The following is a 19,568-nucleotide window of genomic DNA, read 5'->3' as shown; positions in this document are numbered from 1 at the left end:
ATTATAAGGCAGATCATTATGGCTGTAGTTCAAAATTTTAGGGCAAGAGAGCAAAGCGATAAACTTCGCACAGTTGAACATGTGTCAAAACAAAACTTGTAAATCGTATATTTTTTAGAGAATAAATGTATGCTTTGTGGATTAAAAAACAACTCTCAGATACAGTTTAACAGGAAGGAACTTTAAAAATTGAATTTTCGATTTGGTTCAAGTTTGGAAGATGTATTTTCAAACAAATAAAGTGACCTCGAGCACTGCAAAATTCATCTACTATGAAATTACAAAGATTGCGATATGTTATCAAACTTCTTTGTTTACTTACCGGGAATAAACGATACTCCAAAAATATTTAAAGAGAACTCAGAGCACCGATTTTTAAGACGGAACTTACAAAGTCCGTGATTAGCAATAATTAAACCTACTTCTCACTGTAAATACCACATATTGAGCCATCGATCCGCTCTCATGGGGCGCTCATTGATTTCTGAACAGAGTAATACAGATAAGAACAAGATATTTCCATGCATTGCGAGATATGTCTGAAGAAAACTAAACTGAAGCGGTTTAATTTAGTTTCTTACCTGCTCAACATTCTATAAATAATTGTGCTTTTCGGTATATTTAACACAGTGGATTAGAAGCTTTTTAGTAAGTCATTGTTAAAGATTTAATAAGTATAAATTAGCGCATTCTACGATCTTATTACAAAAAGAAAATTATTTACCTATGAGGTGTACCTGCAAGTCCCCGTGAATAAAGGTCATATGTAGATTAAAGCTCCACCATTGGCGAGCTTTGTAAAGAGGTTGCAGTGCAGTTTTTGCACTCACAGATAGGTGGAATATAGCAAACAAGTAGGTAGTTCGGTTCCAATGATTGTTGATATTTTTCGCGTCGTTACAATAGGAATTCGTCACCGATAATTAATCAATTGATGGAAAATTATTGAATTATATAAATGATTTATTGGGGTTTATAGTACTGAAATGTCAATAAACAAAATAAACATTTAAAAAGACTGATTTACGATGCGTTTATCATTTGTTAAATTCAGCTTTAAGTTTAAAATCACCGATCGGTCATTTTATATATCGCATTTAATCCAAGTTTGGCCAGAAATCGAATGCGGTAAAATCATTACCGCACGTGTTTTCCTACGGGCGCATGGATGTTAACTTTATGGCGTTCTACAAGTTGAATTAAATGTTAGCCTGCGGTAAGATCCTTACAAGCACACGTGCGGTTGAAAGATTTGCGGCACATAAGCTAGTGTCAAATATGGACAAAAAGTTTAGACACTTGATTCGCGTGCGGCAAAAGTTTTTACCGCACATACTTGAGATTTTTTTTTTTTATATGTGCCTTGAATAGCAGTAATCTGATTCAACTGATGCAAGATGAGAAAATGTGTTTTATCATTTATCGTTTTCATTTTCATTTATCATTTGCCCTCTAGAAAAAGTTCGGACTTAAGTGCATTAGTTGGTCTTATCATATTTGCAAACTCAACAAAGTGTGTGTTTGTGAAAGGCAACTAGGGTATGCATTCGAATAATTGCCAATTATTTGCCTAAATTTAAGATAAAAGCAGTGGTATTTACAGATGGTTGCCCAAATTTGGTACCTAGTTATATTCAACTCCTAAATTTTCTGTTTCCCGTGTAATTAAGTTAATGCTAATAATTACCCACTTGAGAAAAATGAATTTTTAAGTCGGTTGCTTTATTCTGTCATAGCACATAATTAAGCAAGCTAGATCGCTTTACGATTGATTTGAATTATCTAATCATGGAAGGATGTAAGCATAAAGAAACATAAAAATTCATAACTTATATCAGCGATATTACTCAAATGAATTTGTTTGTGAGTGCGTGAGATAATATCGGGAAATTATATAATCTTTTAATATAGAATAATGTCTGTAAAACTTTGGTTATATCCAAAAGTTACGTGACGAATTAGCCTACCCGAAATCTCGTAACTTGCTGTAGAACTTTAAAGTTTAGATTTTGGTTTCTGTAGGGTAAAGTAGCATCATTACGCGTAGCTACAACCTGAAAGTAATTTTTACTTACCGACTTAGACTTTTTTCTTTATGGGTAATGTAGGATACTGCCCAAATATGCGTGCGGTAAAGCTTGTTTTCTCACCTGCGTGTGTAATGAGGCAATTCATGTTATTATATCTTATCTTCGCTATAAATTGATAATTTTAAGTAAAAAGTTTTTTAAAATTTAACATTTTACTGTGCCAATATCGTAGCGTAAATTTCCCATTATTGAAAGGAGTGAAGTAATTTTTCTCATGTTATATGTCGCCTATGGCTGCTCAAAGTTCAAAAGCTCTTACACATAGGTATTAAATTTCTCAAATGCATCTATGGATATTTAATAACTTGAAAGGTTTCTTTCATCAAAGGTTTTATCGTTGTTCTAGATAACCATACGTATTACTTTCAATATCCAATTTTCTTGTAGTATACTAAAACCCTATGAAATGAATTTTTCTTTGGAATTGAGCCAGCTCATTAAGATATTTAGCAGGTATAAAAACTAGATAATTGTAATTCTGTAATAATTGTTCATCGCCAGTAATTTGTGGAATACTAAAAACGACTTAAAAGTAGAAAACGCATATAAACCAACTTGGCGCAACAATATAGAGAAAAAGGGAAAAAGGACATTGCTTGCCGTGATATTGCCCACTTGAAAAGAACATGATTACAGTTAAATATAAATTTTCCGAGGCATTTTGCTGATCTCATTCAATATCGCATTTGCATCTATTTCGAAATCGTAATTCAACGGGCTGCAAATTTATTTGATTTGAAAATGCGAATGGTGGCAACCCCCACACTCCCACCCCTGGAATTTTAGTCATATTATTGGATTGCAGGAAGAAAATTTAATGATTTAATTTTCTTGCACACACTGTCTGTAATACTGGTATCAATAAGAATCTTTTTTTTTTAATCTTTTAGAGAAATCTCTGATCCATTATTTTATATCCTTGCAAAAATTTTGTAAGCACGTTTTTTGGTTAAAACTGTCAAGAAGTTCAGTTGTAAGTAACACCTAAGACTCAATACAAAACTGACCTATAAGAATATCAAGGTGAAGCGTCTAAAGCTTATAATAAACAAAATAGACGCGTTGCTATATTTACTATTATGATATTTCCTGCATAATTACCGTCACGTTAGGGAAATACATAATCTGTGAAGTCGCTGTTTATGAAGGTCAAAGACAATTTATGTGAAGTATTTATTAAACCGACTTGCTCATTAGCGATAAAATAATATGATTTTTTACGAGTGTAATGACATTTCATTGCTACTGACTCAAAAATGGTATCTAAAGACCCTCGATTTCCCTATAGCTTCATTTCCTACGAGTTGTGAGTGTAACGATAAGGAAATGAGCTTATTTCCCACGGCTTAGTACCAGTATCCACAGCAACAAGGCAAAACAAATTTTGATAATAACCGTATTGGATTTTGAAGGATTAAGCAGTAAATCTCTTTGATGTTTTAAAGTCGTTGATAGTCGTAAAAAACGTATGGTTTAGAACTTGCTCAAAATGAGCATTTCTTAAGGGAACGAGTAGCATTTCATGCCCATTGTATAACATACTACTTTCTATTACAGAATCAAAGTTAGAGCTTTTCCACACGATGGTTACGCCAAAACGGTATTACAATCAGGAATCGTTCGATACCATTGTGCTCTTTGATGAGGACAATATATACAGCCGAAACACCTAAACGGCATACTATATTTGCCCGTTAACGTCCTAGAAATTTCCGATTTAAATTGTAATCTGTTAATAACATTATCACTTTATTAGATTACATTACACTTACTAAGTTTTAGCTACATTTGAGAGTTACAATCTTATTTATTCTTATTATCAAATAGAATAAATAGCATTAGATGCATGGTTCATAAGGCTCATTGTCGTACACTGGGACAATAAACTGCGCTATGAAGCTTATATTTTAATAAACTATTTCATGATTGGTGGGACAAACCAGTTGAAAAGTACTAAAAGGTAGACAATTACATTGATGACGTAATTGTTTAAAAAATTACTGAACGTTCGAGGAAATTTTTTATTGTCACCACCGTAGATGATCGCTAATTCGTTATGATATCTTCCAGGCATCAAATATTAAAAGATTAAACAAATTTAATTGGCTTGGATAGTAATATCACCTATATCAGTGCTTAAATACACATGTTTAATTCAAGTGATATTTGTGTTTGTGAAAATGATCATAAACATTGCACTTAAATAATTATTCTCAGAAATGGGTTCTAATGAACAATAATTTTTTATAGTTTCAGGTTTACCACTACGAAAAATAAAACTATCTGTTGTAATATTATCCGATTAAAATTGATCCCAGCACAATTCACTGTTTGCAACGAAACCAGGTTACTTAATTTTTCTATTACATGTGTATATAAACCATGTACGAAAATATTAAATTTGGGACACACTGTATAAAATTAAATGCTAAATCTCGAGCTTCTCATTTTAGTTGAAAATCGATCCTTTATTGTACTCGGACTATTTTTATTCTTGTTTACAAAATTATAGCCCCATGCACTTGTCTTTCTACATGAGTCATATAACTCTCACTTGGGTCAAAAATAATTTGCAATTTAAATATTATTTACGTACACATATCGAGATTAATGAGATTTTAATCTGATCATATAACCAGATGACCTCACACTTCGAGGCCTTCTGAGTTTAGCAGTACGTATTATTATATGTGAAAAGGTTATCGGTATTCATAGCGCTTTTTAAAACTAATAATCTCATTGCCCTTATGCACTCAACAATGGTTTTACGTTTACAAAAAAAAATGGGTAACTTTATAATTATAACTTATTCACTAAAGGCACTCATTTACAGAAGAAACAAACCGAGATTACTGATTTGGGTTATTAGTTGGTCAGTCGCACCTCTTGGCCGCAATGCGGCCTCTAGCAGTAATTTTTGGACATTGATTTAGGTCATCTAGAAGAGAAGCCGGTGTCCTGGATAAAGCTCATTTTTGGCTTTAATACATGTATTATTTCGCTCAAATTAAAAAATAAAGCATGAAAATAATTTCACAAAGAGCGATCCGAAACCAAAATGATGGATTTTCGTCCTAAATCAACATTCCGATTTGGACCGACGAAACGTTTCATCAGGTGGAAAAACTGGACACAGAGTGCATAATCTCTGGTTAAGGACAATGGAAATCAATGGAACACCAGTCTATAATATTTTAAGCACAAGTGTAGGTATCCAATTTAAGTCCCATTAATAGTGCAAGTTAAAATAACATAGCGCAGTTTATTGTTTTAAATGACTTAGATAGGTAATCATATGCTTTATACACGTGTAGTAACAGACGAATCTTCATGCGTCATTGCGACTATGATTACCGAAATATGATGATGTGGTTGAATTAGCATTTGAAAGTAAAACTTGTTCAATCTATGTATTATGAAATTTTAAATTGAATGGATTATCGCTAATAGAATATAAAAAAATTATTGATGTTTCTCGTTTGTAGTTTATTCAACTGTAAATCGAAGGTTTGTTTATCGACTTTGTAGGTTTGGTTTTTTACCTTTAAAATTCTTAGTTATGGAATTTTGTTTACCCAAATAATCGTCTTCATTAAAAAAACAGATGAAACCACAGATTTAAATACTCGCACCTAATTAAAAAAAAAAAAACAGAAAATTCACTTTATGTGAAAATGGGAGACGTAAGTTTTATGTCCTCCATTTGGGCCATGGTTGAATCGAAGCAATGTAACTCTTGAGTATTAAAGGTTCACACTCAATGACAAAAAACCGACTTTCGATAGCCCTGTTGGGCTTTGCAGTCAATTTTTTTTTCTCGAAGAAGCTGGCCCAAAAGAGTTTAAACGGAACATAATCACTTTCTTTTATTCGATTTGATGAGGGAAAAAATTCAAGTTTGCACACATGCATGAATTAATCAAACAGGTATTGTATTATTGATTGAATATGGATTTATAATTAGTATGGACATGCCGTTTTTTGCGCGTAAACCGTTTTGAAAACAAAACAGATACTAGGAGCTATCTCGAGTTTAACTGCATAACGTTGCGTACATTAACTTGCAGACCTTTAGAACTTGAACTTTTGTAATAGAACTAATTTTCAGAAAATTGCATCTAAACTACTGAAATATCCAGAAATAATATTTCACATCATTTAGCAATATAATTCCAATCAGGTTTAGTCTGGCCAGCTCTCATAATTTAAAATCCTCAAGGATACTTAAAATTTTACCTTTTCTCCTTCAATTCAAAATCGTACACAAAATGATGGCTTACCTTGAATTAAATAACCAAACTCCAAACAAAGATGAAACACTATAATTACTTATCTCTGACTGTCCGCCCTCAAAACACAAGTGATACTGGGGATTCGGAAACGCGACTCAAATCAGCGTAAACACAATTCGGATAATCATAATTTTTCATGTAACACTTCAACCTTGAGTTTCATGTATGTTTTACAGAAGGAAAAATAGTGGGAGTAATCAGTTTTGCCACTAAGATCAAGATTCCACCATTAGGTAATTTGTTCGACATTGCAATAGTGCGTCAACATTTGAATGTAATTATGAGGTCCGTTGCAAGTTTATTGACGGTAAGTATGAGAATGGAATTAACTTGAGCAATTGTTGTCACAAACCATTTCCACCATAAAAAGTTTATTAGTATCTAATTAATCTTATGAATAGAAGGTGTAAATGAGTAACACATGTGCAGTTTCAACGATATCAGGTTTCTCCCAAAACAAGATTAGGTAAGAGGAGTACTCGAGAATTCTTGATTTATACTTCAGCAAGCGTTCCTCCCATTTGACTCGACCACAAAACCTGTATATGTGCGCGTTGCGGTACATATCCAGAAACGCTCTGTACACAACATTGAAAATTATAAATTTTCCGTAGACACCTGACTGCACTGAAATAATATCTGACCCGCAATTGCACGGGAAGTAATGGCTGTAAGTGCACGGAAAAGCGGCTTTGCATGACACAGGCTTAGATAAGGATAGTAAAGTAGCTTTTATTTCGGAACGATTAAAATAAGATGTTGGGGAAAGGAGTAGGTACCAGCAGGTCGTTTGACAAAAATGAAGAGGTAGTTACAAGAATGTATGAACGGTATTCTGGTTTATTCATCTGAGATGGAAACACAACAAAACTTTATGCTCTACATATACAGGATGTTAATTAAGTACGTACAGATATTTCAAGGGATGAATCTCTCATCAATTCCAATACAAAAATTCTATTAACATATGATCGCAACGGCTCCGTTTAAGAGACACAAAGTGTTTAAATTTAAATTTAAATTTGGTTTCCTGTGAATATTTTTGGACACAGAGGAGTCAATCGGATGAAATTTAATAGATATTCCCAAAGAGTACTTTTTTGAATAAAACTCAATGTACAATAATGCCCTTAATACAAAAGCGACCTAAAGTGTGGGGCAAAAAAATGAGAAACAATTTAAATGTGATGAAACCCTGTACATGGCGCCCTTCTACCAGTAATCAAAAAACTAAGATAACATTTGGGTTTTGCATCATAAAAAATCCAAAAATATAAAATTTCATACGATTGACTCATTTGCGTCCAAAAATATTCGCAGAAATCCAAATTGAAATTAAAATTTAAACACTCTGTATCTCTTAAACGGAGCCGTCGCGACCATATGTTAATAGAACCTTTTTGTATTGGAATCGGCCAGAGATTCATTCCTTGAAATATCTGCACGTACTTAATTAACCCCCACATATAGATGACTTTTGTTCCAAAAGAATTTGCTTGGCACCAACCTAGTTAAAAAAAAATGCAAATATTACCAACTCCTCCAGCAAGCAACAAGAAGTACCTCAATTCCATCTATTGTTTACCGCTTTATAGTCTAAAAATAAAAAATATCGCTCATTTTACATCCCGAAATGTGCTTTCCCGTACATGATTTCCCGTGTTCAGTTTTAGCTCACTGTGGACTGTATCAAGGGTGCAAGAAAAAACGCTTTTTTCTGGATTGGTATAACGAAATGACATGAATATACCATGAAATAGAGTTTTATCCGTTCACATCTTTATTACACGATCTCGTTAATAATTAGTTAAGTCTCTCCAATCATGCGTGTTTTGAGCACTTGGCCGCCATAAGGTTAACATTCGAAAATATACAGGGTTCCGCATAGTTGTCGGTACGGTAGACCATTATGAAAAACTAGACATAAAACACTTGTGTAATATTATAAAGCGATGTGGTTTTCGTAACTCTGTGTCAATTTTCCATAAAACAGGCTCTCGGATATTTCGTAGATATTTATAGTCTTGAACGCCTTGACTGGTGGTTTTGATGGAACATGTGGGAATCACCCCTGAATAATCTTTATTCCTGAACCTATAAATAAGCCGAAAATATTCTCTTATAAAGTTATTCTATGTAAATTCGAGATAGCTGTATAATTTTATTTCTTCTAGAAATTGTCTTTTAACTCCGAAGACATTCTTTTATATAATTTTATATCTCGCACAAACCCTGACCCTATAAATTCCAAAACAAAAATGTTATTAAAGTTGTATATTTCTAAGTCCTTTGCATTCAAATATTTTATAATAATCTCCAGATGGATGATAGCGATGCAGGGATTAAAGCAAAGAAGATTAGAATTCCGTTATATTTGAACATTTAATTTAGCTTATGTGCATATGGCCTTTAACTTTGTATTAATCTTTGTTCAAGCAACGGAAAAATTGGAAGTTTGTTTTGGTTGTTGAGATATCCAAGCTAAGTCGTTGTTATTGCACACAGAGTGCACTAAAAACAAGGAATCATAGTACCAACTTGCATACGAATACTGCGATACAGCCGAATTTGGGTCACTCGAAATTATATTAAATTATGTATAAATTGATATTAAGAGTCATACGGCCATATTGCTATTATTGGTGGTTCTACGAAAATCTTTAAATTAGCAGTTTTATCTCTTTTTTCAAAATCATCAGAGTCTACTGTTAAATTATACAGGGTGTTTGGTTCACCGATACATATCCGAAAGGGGGTGGTAGGTGCGATGATTTGGAATGTATTGAACCATATATACTATTATACAAAGTGTTACGCATTTCGAGATATCGTCATTTTTCCAAATTTTACCATTTTCGCTGTTTACTTCCATATAAGTTAAAATAAAAATTTAGCTGAATGTTCGATCTGGCTCTACCTTTTTTCACATAAACTTGAATATGTATTTTATTGATATCAAACATCTAATGAAGTCTACATATTAAAAAAAAAATAATGTAGCCTTTTAAAGTTCGAAAAAGAAATTTCTTAAATATCAAACCTTGACTTTGTAAGCGAATACAAGAAAAGGTGCAAATGAAAGAGACGTTCAAATATCTCTAAAAACTTATTGAACTAATGCTCTTTCAAATGATATATTGAAAGACTCAGATTTAATGTCGCATAAGATATTTAATTAAAAAAAAATTAAAAATGCGGATATGGCGATTTAACAATATGAATAAAAATTAATTAGTAATTATTATTTATACATTAATTATACTATTTATTTAAGATTAATTATTATGCTCGAAATGAGATCCACCATTTCTGATACAACATCGGCATCTTCGTCGCATCTCTGTGGTGGTTACTCCTAGCTTCATTTCAACCTTCATGACTTTTGCTGCCCTATTAATTTTTTGAATGAGATGGTCTCGATCGTGAATTTCTTCATTGTATACCAGTTCCTTCATTCTTCCCCAGATATGATAATCTACTGGGGTCAGATCCGGAGATCTAGCAGGCCATAATATTGGTCCGTAAAAAAAATAATATAAAAATAAAATAAAATATCTGGTAAGCCATGATACTGGGTTGCTTAGTAACGAGATATGACAGACAGTGTTTTATTCAAAATTTTTTTAGTGGTCAATCGATGTATTTTATTTCGTATAATACTGTGATATTTCATTTTTAACGATTTAGATTAATGGCTGCATATTCAAATGTTGAATATGCTGATATACTTTTTATGTATGGCAGAGCTGACGGTAACGCAGCTGCCGCTCAGCGTTTATATCGTGAAAGATTTCCTCAAAGAAGAGTACCTAACGTAAAAGTATTCGCTAATACATATCGTAGAATGAGTGAAACTGGGAATTTATATCATCAAGATCCTAGACCGAATAACCAAAAGGTGGACTGAGGTGGACGTACAAATTTTTAATACGTTTGAAGCAGAGCCCACTACAAGCGTTAGGAAAGTAGCTGAACAACTCAACGTATCTACGTGGAAGGTGTGGTCAGTTCTACACTCTGAGAAATTGCACCCTTTTCATTACACACCCGTGCAAGGACTTGAGGAGGGAGATCCAATCCGAAGAACACATTTTTGTCGATTTATCTTACATGCGGATATTGAAGATGGAAGATTTCTTCGCAGGATTTTATGGACGGATGAATCTAAATTTTCCCGTGAAGGAGTTACCAACTTTCATAATTTGCATTATTGGGCTGAAGAAAATCCGCATATGAAAAAAGAAACTTCGTTTCAACATAAATTTAGTGTGAACGTATGGGCTGGTATAATAGGCAGGCTTTTGATTGGCCCATATTTTTTGCCAGACAATTTAAATGGCGAAAATTACCTAGAATTTTTAAGAAATCATTTACCAGATATTTTGGACGATATACCTTTAGATGTAAGAACGGAAATCATATTTCAAAACGATGGATGTCCTGCCCATTATCGGAAAACAATAAGGGAGTTTTTAAATAATCAGTTTCCCGAAAGATGGATAGGGCGAAACGGACTAATATTATGGCCTGCTAGATCTCCGGATCTGACCCCAGTAGATTATCATATCTGGGGAAGAATGAAGGAACTGGTATACAATGAAGAAATTCACGATCGAGACCATCTCATTCAAAAAATTAATAGGGCAGCAAAAGTCATGAAGGTTGAAATGAAGCTAGGAGTAACCACCACAGAGATGCGACGAAGATGCCGATGTTGTATCAGAAATGGTGGATCTCATTTCGAGCATAATAATTAATCTTAAATAAATAGTATAATTAATGTATAAATAATAATTACTAATTAATTTTTATTCATATTGTTAAATCGCCATATCCGCATTTTTAATTTTTTTTTAATTAAATATCTTATGCGACATTAAATCTGAGTCTTTCAATATATCATTCGAAAGAGCATTAGTTCAATAAGTTTTTAGAGATATTTGAACGTCTCTTTCATTTGCACCTTTTCTTGTATTCGCTTACAAAGTCAAGGTTTGATATTTAAGAAATTTCTTTTTCGAACTTTAAAAGGCTACATTATTTTTTTTTTAATATGTAGACTTCATTAGATGTTTGATATCAATAAAATACATATTCAAGTTTATGTGAAAAAAGGTAGAGCCAGATCGAACATTCAGCTAAATTTTTATTTTAACTTATATGGAAGTAAACAGCGAAAATGGTAAAATTTGGAAAAATGACGATATCTCGAAATGCGTAACACTTTGTATAATAGTATATATGGTTCAATACATTCCAAATCATCGCACCTACCACCCCCTTTCGGATATGTATCGGTGAACCAAACACCCTGTATAAATGAACAACATAATCTGCAAAACTAACACATTTAAAAAAACATTTTATATATTAAGGATAATAAAATGTGTTGACAATTATCATTGCCTTCTTAAGGTCATAGGTTCTGTGTAAAACTATTTTTTAAAGCCATGGTAGTAGATATGAACCTCCAGCACATTGAAAACAAAAAAAAATCGAAATTTTCGATGTTCGGTTTTGCGGTTAAATGGAGTGATATAAATTTTACAGTGATCCTAGATATCTCAATTGAGAGATTCTGGACCCTGAGAACAGCATTTTTTGATTCCTTAATTTCATTGCACTAGCACCATATAGGCAAAAAGATCAATGTTTATTCCGCAGTAAATGTCTTAGATGAATTTATAGTTCGCTGCATTACTTTAATATAAAACATCGTATAAGAATTCGTAGTACGCCTTTATAATAGTTTTATTCGAACGCTTTACTACCTTTATAAACTATATTTAGAGCACATTTGTTTTATAAAACGATGCTCATATTGATTCTATCATTGTTTCAGGAAAATTATTTATAATAACGGAACAAATATTCTCAGCATGTATTGAATCTATAATCTGTATTCATTTTTGTCTTTCGTAGTTAAACCATAGAAAATGAAAACCTTATAAAAGCACAGCCCAATACTTTAAAATGGCATCTTCTGTGTAGAGCGTTTCAAACTATATTTGCATTATATAAAGTATAATATATATTTATATAATAAATTATATATATAATATATGTCTCCTACATTATATTATAGCAACATGTGCATGAACGGCAGCGCTATGATATTCATGTATGTTAAGCAGTTAATTAAAGGAATTTTGCAACAGGGTTCCTTGTTTGAGTGCCACTTTAACAGCATTGCCCTCATCTTACGCTAAGAAATTTTCTTGTTCATAACGTGTATACAATGAGTACATGTGTACTGACGATTAACTTAATCAGTGACACTTAAGGACGGATTTGCTCTTTAGATTTGCTAAGTTTAGCTGCGCCATGACTCTTTCCAGTTCGTTTACTACCAAAAAGTAATGAATATTTTAAAGATTGTTAACAAGCGAACATGCATAAATTTTGATTTGGAATTTTATGTGTGCCCTTTTCTCTTTGACTCTGCCCTCTAAAAATCGATCTCTGTCTCGAAACTTAATCACCGGAACCTTCTCTTGTTTTTTACAGGAATCCGGACACCAAAAAAATTAACTATTTGCAGTTTTTTTAGTTTGAATGTTTTGTCACTCGAATTGCAAAGAATCGAGAATGAAAATTAATTGTGTATTTTTACTAGAATCGGGTACTATTTGGTTTTCACAATTCAAAATTTATATATACCAAGAGTTGTAATGCAGCGCTTTAGGTACTTACCAAAAGGTCTTCTAATGCGACCAGAAAGCCCCTAGGTAGAATTAAAATGAATGTCTATCTCTATCATTGTGCGTTTGCAATTCACGTAATTTCCTATAATAATTTTATTCCTTAATTTACTAAAACGTATTTGTTTGCACCATTGTTAAATACTTTAACTTTTCTCAGTCTTTGAACAACTTTCCTCACTAATTTTATTACACAATGCGCCGGGAACATGACTTTAATAATTATATAAAAATATTCAGATAAAATTTATTTTTATTCTACCCTAGTTTAGCCATTGAAAATTATAGAAAATAGAGATTTTTGCGCAAATTTGAACAAATACGCAGGTAGAACAGTGGTCGCGAAGGGAGTTCCGTCTCGACTGCCTGCCTCCACATCCATTTCCATTATTTTCACCTCCATTCTGATAATTTCTACCAACTCCTTTTACGATCTAAGCATCCCTCTTCCACACATACCGCCACAATGACACCCTCTCATTTGACATAAGCCCGGTTCTTGAAGAGACCACCAAACGAATACATACTTTACAGGGAACTTCATCCAAGATCATGTAACTATCTCTGTCTCGCACAGCTAATGATAGCACAGAGATTGCTATAGGTGTATGCAAGAGAAATGGTCAACTCCCGAACAAGGATGTAAAATCTCCATTATGGAAGACATGCGCTAGTATTGATTTCTGAAAGGGGCAGTTATGAAGGAGTTTTTGCACTGCGATGGACATTTTCTGATTGGTATTCGTTACGTTCTGAATTTATTTCCGATTTCATTCAAAAGGGAAATGAATAATACAAAATTGATGAAAGAAGCACGATGGTTCGCTAAAATTTAAAAAAGTACTATTAATTGTGATTATAATTTTTCAATAGGTATTAATTTAATAAGTAAAAAGATTAATCATACTGCTAGTTTAAATTTCGTTGATTCATGAGTTTCTAAGGGAAAACTCTTTTCCGTATGATGGCGAGGATATTGACATGTATTTCGGAAAGCGCGAGGAAAAATTGGTTTTTCACATAGGCAAGGGTTGGGAAACAGTTTGGTGAATTAAAGAATTCTCGATCAGAAACCGTATTCTTAAAGTCTGGATTTGATTTCGATTGTGATTTTACCAAGTTTAATTTTGTTCCAAATAGAAATTCGGTGAATAGGATTTGAAATCTTAGCAACAATCTGTTATCTGCAAAGATCTCGAAAGGTCTTTGCTAAATCTTGCTGAAAGTTCATTAATAAGGCAATTAAACTTGGTAAAATGGAAATAAAAGTCGAACGCAAATTTCAATAATCTGACCTCACGATTGCAAAAGGATTGAATATATTAGAGAATACTGGTTATTGCCAGTTAAGGTGCTAATGATATGTCCACCGGAGCACCTCAAGCTGTGAATTCGGAGAACGAAAAGGAAAACATTCCACCATAAAAACTGAATTAAACTCTTTGATATGATCCATAAATTACATAAAATGTGGGACGGGGTGGAATTTTCATGTAGTTTTGTTTTATTCATTCAAAAATAAATATATAATTCTTTGAAGACTTCTTTGCAATGGTACTATGAATTACTGTGGTAAAAGTCCCTCTAAACGCCTAGTCTGAACGCCTTTAAGAAATAAAAAGAATAATTTCCGAACAGTGAATTCAATTTCAGTTAAGAATAACAGCAGCGTTAAAACCAGCCTTCGTTTATCTTTTCAGCGCAAATTAATCTTTTTCGTACAAATTAAGGTCCATTCTCACTATAAATTCGGTTTCCAACCTATATCTGATCCAAAAACATTTCGTAATTTATCGTCTACACAAATTGATCTATATGTTTCAGTGAATACGTCATCTAGTTATATTCCTGTTCCATTTATCAATTCAGTTCACATTCTGCCAGTATCGAACTGTATTCAATGCATACGGAACAAATATGGGGAGGAAACGGAATATACGTGTAGCGAGAGCACCTTTATGGGCAAGTTACAACCGGTAACGGTGTTGTTAGTATGGAAGAAAAATAGTATATGCGCTGATTTTTACTTACAATGATAGACTAGTGACTTAGTTACTTGTATTAAAACCTGACAAAAGTATATTTTTCAATGTGACCGGTGTATTAAACAGCGACAGATGAATGAGCTACTGGGCAGTATCTAATAGTTGTTATGCATCAGTTAGGAACTCACATATAAACTATCGGATAATGATAAAAATTCATAGGAACGTTTTTTTGCAAGTTTATATCACATTTTAAATTAGCTTATTTTTCCAATAATGATCTACACATCAGCTGATATCAAGCGAATACTTTAAGGGTAGGAACAAACAATTATTACTTATAAATATCCACCTAAAGGCGTCGATCATTACATACGTACAATCAAAGCCCTTCGTCATCGGAAATAAATGTTTTGTTCTCCATTGCGTGTTTTTCTTTCTCTTCATCTACTTTCGTCATGTTATCTTTTGTCGTTGCCCAATTCTGAAGCTCTCCAGATGCGAAAAATCCGTAAACAATGGCACCGAACATGTAAATGCCCGCTGAGATATAAAATACAGTTTGCCACTCCATAATTCGCTGAGGAAGAAAAAATAAATAAAATGACTGAAAATGGAAAATCAGTACATACGGGTGGTTTTGAGACTATGTAACCAGACAAAATAGGACTGATAATTCCTGGTAAGGTGGCAATAGTGTTTCCTATACCCATTATTACACTGGCATATTGAGGAGCTACGTCCAAATGATTCACACTTAAAAAATCGTAGTTTCTCAGTAAAATGTTCATTCCATTTTACAGGCACTTTACCTGAAACCAGCCCAAGCAAACGCACCCAGGCCAACAGCCAAAGTCAAACAAAACACAGTTCCAATCTTATCCGACCAGAATGCCGCACCCATCATGAAGATAGTCTGGGCCAGAAAACCACTACAATTAAATATCTTCCGAACTTGAGTTGTGGTTAGAATTCCCTTTGATCTCAGCCAATCGGCCCATTGGCCAGCAAATTGCATCATTATGGCCATCACCAAGTAGGGAAAGCCAGATAAGAAACCTGATTTTCCGAGATCATAACCATGGATATCTGAAATTCGTGCATAAGAAAAGATCTCCAAGATGCTCTAGTTTTAATTAAGTACCCTTCAGATACTTCGGTAATTGCGTTAATAAGGTATAAAAACCCCAGTTTTCGCTAAAATGAGAAATTACGATGGCCCATACAGCAGATGAGGTCAAAATTTTCTTCCAAGGAATGTCCAGATTCTTGCTAAAGGTGGTCTCTTTAAGGGAATTTACAATATAATCTAGTTCTTCTTTTGAAATGCGTTTATCTTCTTCTGGTGAGCTGGCTACCAGGACCGTCCAAAGGGCATACCAAATTAACCCCAATGCTCCTACCAAAACGAATTAACATTTTCCTTCACTTCAACAATAAATCATTGTGTTTATTATCTACAAAGCAGTAAGTATCGCACATACATATATATGTATGTATATCTAGCAATTAACTTAATCCGTCTATTTTCACGTGAAGAAGTCATGGTATCGTTTTGTCTGAGGCGACAACTGCGTAAGATCGAATCGTACATGGAACTTTTAATACATATATGATAATGGCTCACCAGAAAAATAAAATATACTAGGCCATCCAAAAGTATTTGCCAGATAAGCACATGTGGGCATGGCAAATACAGTACCAGCATAACTTCCCGAAAAGGCAATGGTGGCTAGTTTGCTTCGTTCTAATGGTGGAGCCCATCTGGCCCACACAGCATGAATGCATGGATATGTAACACCCTAAAACGTAACAATAAACTCGAATAACCTTAAGTCTCTAGGGTCAAATTATTCATCTTCCGTGGCTTTAACTGCAAGGTAATTTCTGTCTGTGATCAATTTAGCGTATGAATATTGATTAGATTCTATGGAAACTAGTTTAATGTTTATTGCTTTACTAGCACTCTCAAGCTTAATTTTCGCATCTAAAGGAATAATGTGAGAATCGTTTTACCTCAAAAATACCTTCAACAATTCTCACAGCCAATAACAGGTAGACATGGGCAGAGGCAAGCCAAGGCGTTACCAAAGTTAAAGCGGCAGTAACAGCTACTCCTGATCCAAAAATTACTTTTCCTCCGAATTTCGCTGCCAAGTATCCTCCCAACAGCTGTGTGGTAATATATCCATAGAAAAACGAACTAAGGATATAACCTTGCAGCTCGTTATTCCAATCAAATTCCGGTCCCTAAAGAGACCTGTAGTAATTATTCGTTTCTCTATATGAATAAATTTTTTTGTACCAATGACACCTTGGTACCATTTTCTAAAGTCTCGAATCTGTCCTGAGTCATAGCAACTATTGCTATGCTTAAATTTACTCGCAGACAATATATGTTGAAAAATCCGAAGAAAGCTAAGGTAGCGACGATGTAACGACGTTTGTGCCAAAATTTCCATGCTGAGTGGTCTTGGCAATTTTTCTCCGATATTCTGTGGAAAAAAACATTATAACCCACAGTCTACAACATACGAATGACATTGAATACATAGGTGCATGCAATGATTGTGCGTTATTCCTATTGTTCCGTTGTTGGACAAATAGCAACACACAGACTCATGTTAAAAAAATACATGTAATTGTTATGACCAGAGCAATAGCTAGGAAAATAATTTTTTGTCGTTAATAAAACTCATATACTAATGGCCAGTTATGGTAAACTGTGCGTCCTGTTATTTGTAATTTGATGATCAATGAAAATGCCGGATATATTTAACTATCGGTTGCATTAATTTCTTGAAGCTATGACATACTTGTGACCCTAACAAAAAACCTCCATGTAAAGTGCATCCCATTGTATTCTAAAACTACAACGCAAACTGGAGAGCCCTCCAAATTGACCAAAAAAGTGCTCAACTCCTGTCCCTTGTGAAGGGAAAAACTATTGAGAAAGTTAGAATAAGCTGCAGTTACGCAAGAAAATCATTCGAAAAACCGGAAAAATAGATATCTAATTCTGATGAAGAAAATGTGAGAGATTTCACACCCGTATAGCGATTTAGATATTTCGATATTTTGAAACTGGAAGCGTCACTAAATTCAAAATACATGTGTCCCCTGTTGTCCAGCAGCGCGAATATTTTGATAGGAATTAAAATTCGTCTTAATAGCATTGTAAATATGCATCAATAACACCACCTTTAAGAAGCAAACACTTTCCTGTTTGTACTTAAATATTAATTGTACTTACTCTCCGCACTTGAAAGTGCCACAATCGTTTATCCAATAGGATCTGCAACACTTCTTCCGATCCGAAAGAACCATATTGTTTAAAACGGTTGCTGGGAACTATTAAAGTACAGGTAGATACTTTGAATGAAATTGCGGAATTCTTTTGTGTTATTGGCATTCACTTGTAAGCCATTGTTTGAGGAGTGGAACTATATTAACGATAACACTGACATTCTTTGATTACAAGAACCACACAAGATTGGTAAATATGCGGTATGCGGAACGGTTATTGCAGAAGCTTGCTAGATATACAGGAAAATGTAAAGGCGGTCCACTCTCGCCTTCGGTTGGGTTTTATACTTTCTACTATAGCATATTTTTCAAGGGTATGCTGTGTGGAAGAATAGCGAAATCAATTAAGGATGTTTAATAATCTCTTACACAATTGAAGCAAAAAAGATCAACCTTATTATCTATTATTGGGCCAGATCGAGTAGAAAATCGAATGGAAACCTATGTAATAACATATTTAAAAAATAACTATTAAACGTCGATCTAAACTTGACCTTTGTGAGCTAACAACTGGCTTTTTGTATTAGTGTGAAAAATGAAATATTATGTCATTGATCAAGCTCAAAGAAAAATTTACATAATATTTTTAATTTAATCTTCTGTTATGGGAGATATAAGTCGTTTAAAGAAAAACACAACTGAAGCTAAAAATTGAATAATTTATTACACATATAAAATTCAGGGTGAGTCAAAAGTCTCTATAAGATATAAGGGTAAGTGGGCCTGGGGGAAAGTTACAAACCAATTTCATATGGCTCTGAACCTGCTTACGATCCCGAACGTCATTGGCGTATCATTACATTTTATGACCTGACAATTTTAGAAAAATTATTTCTCCCGCCTATTATTCTCTTATTACCTCAAAATTACATGATGAATGTTTGATGAATTCTTTACTTTCGTAGAAACTATTAGAGAAAACATAATTAAACCATATATTTTGGAAAAATTTCATATATATAGAAATGATAACGTACAGGGTGGGTGTCCCACATTAGTCACATCTCAAAAAGGTGATGTGCAATTCCTTTTTGTTTAATATCATAAAATACGTAAGAAAATTTTAATGTAACTTCTAATTTGACATATTTTTTCAAGTGTTTGGGTAAAAATGTTAAATGGAGGAATACTTTCTCACGTCACCTGTACATTTAATTTCGGTCACCCGGTATAAATCTGGATAAAACGGCTGCA

At 33.5% G+C, this 19,568-nt stretch overlaps 2 protein-coding genes, 1 long non-coding RNA gene and 1 pseudogene across 10 annotated transcripts in view; 2 read left to right on the top strand and 2 right to left on the bottom strand.

Annotated features, from left to right (window-relative positions):
• Positions 1-6,661, bottom strand: part of Ndae1 (Na[+]-driven anion exchanger 1) — a 36,527-nt gene extending 29,866 nt beyond the window's left edge. For 4 of the 8 annotated variants that reach the window (XR_010732106.1, XM_066282303.1, XM_066282307.1 and 1 more), the window contains exon 1: positions 6,371-6,661. The gene's annotated coding sequence lies outside the window, so the exon portion shown is untranslated. Of the gene's footprint in view, positions 1-322; positions 508-6,370 lie in introns of those variants that run through there. The other 4 variants (XM_066282308.1, XM_066282304.1, XM_066282309.1 and 1 more) reach the window with 4 other exon arrangements.
• Positions 6,609-16,468, top strand: LOC136339243 (uncharacterized). Its single transcript, XR_010732107.1, has 2 exons — positions 6,609-6,689; positions 15,872-16,468. It is a non-coding gene; the product is annotated as an uncharacterized lncRNA (long non-coding RNA).
• LOC136339296 (uncharacterized) lies at positions 9,545-11,139 on the top strand (annotated as a pseudogene).
• MFS9 (major facilitator superfamily transporter 9) lies at positions 14,732-18,649 on the bottom strand. The gene is made up of 8 exons (XM_066282315.1): positions 18,322-18,649; positions 17,374-17,563; positions 17,085-17,318; positions 16,696-16,870; positions 16,213-16,467; positions 15,881-16,157; positions 15,701-15,824; positions 14,732-15,648 (listed from the first exon to the last, which is right to left on the bottom strand). Exons 1-8 carry the CDS (start codon positions 18,393-18,395, stop codon positions 15,451-15,453), a joined length of 1,527 nt encoding a protein of 508 aa, XP_066138412.1. The 5' UTR covers positions 18,396-18,649; the 3' UTR covers positions 14,732-15,450.
• Positions 18,650-19,568: the final 919 nt, after the last annotated feature.

The sequence above is a fragment of the Euwallacea fornicatus genome, chromosome 5 (genome assembly GCF_040115645.1).
Source record: "Euwallacea fornicatus isolate EFF26 chromosome 5, ASM4011564v1, whole genome shotgun sequence".
Lineage (NCBI taxonomy): Eukaryota > Metazoa > Arthropoda > Insecta > Coleoptera > Curculionidae > Euwallacea > Euwallacea fornicatus.
Note: the sequence above shows the minus strand (reverse complement) of the source record. Positions and strands in the feature narration are given on the sequence as shown.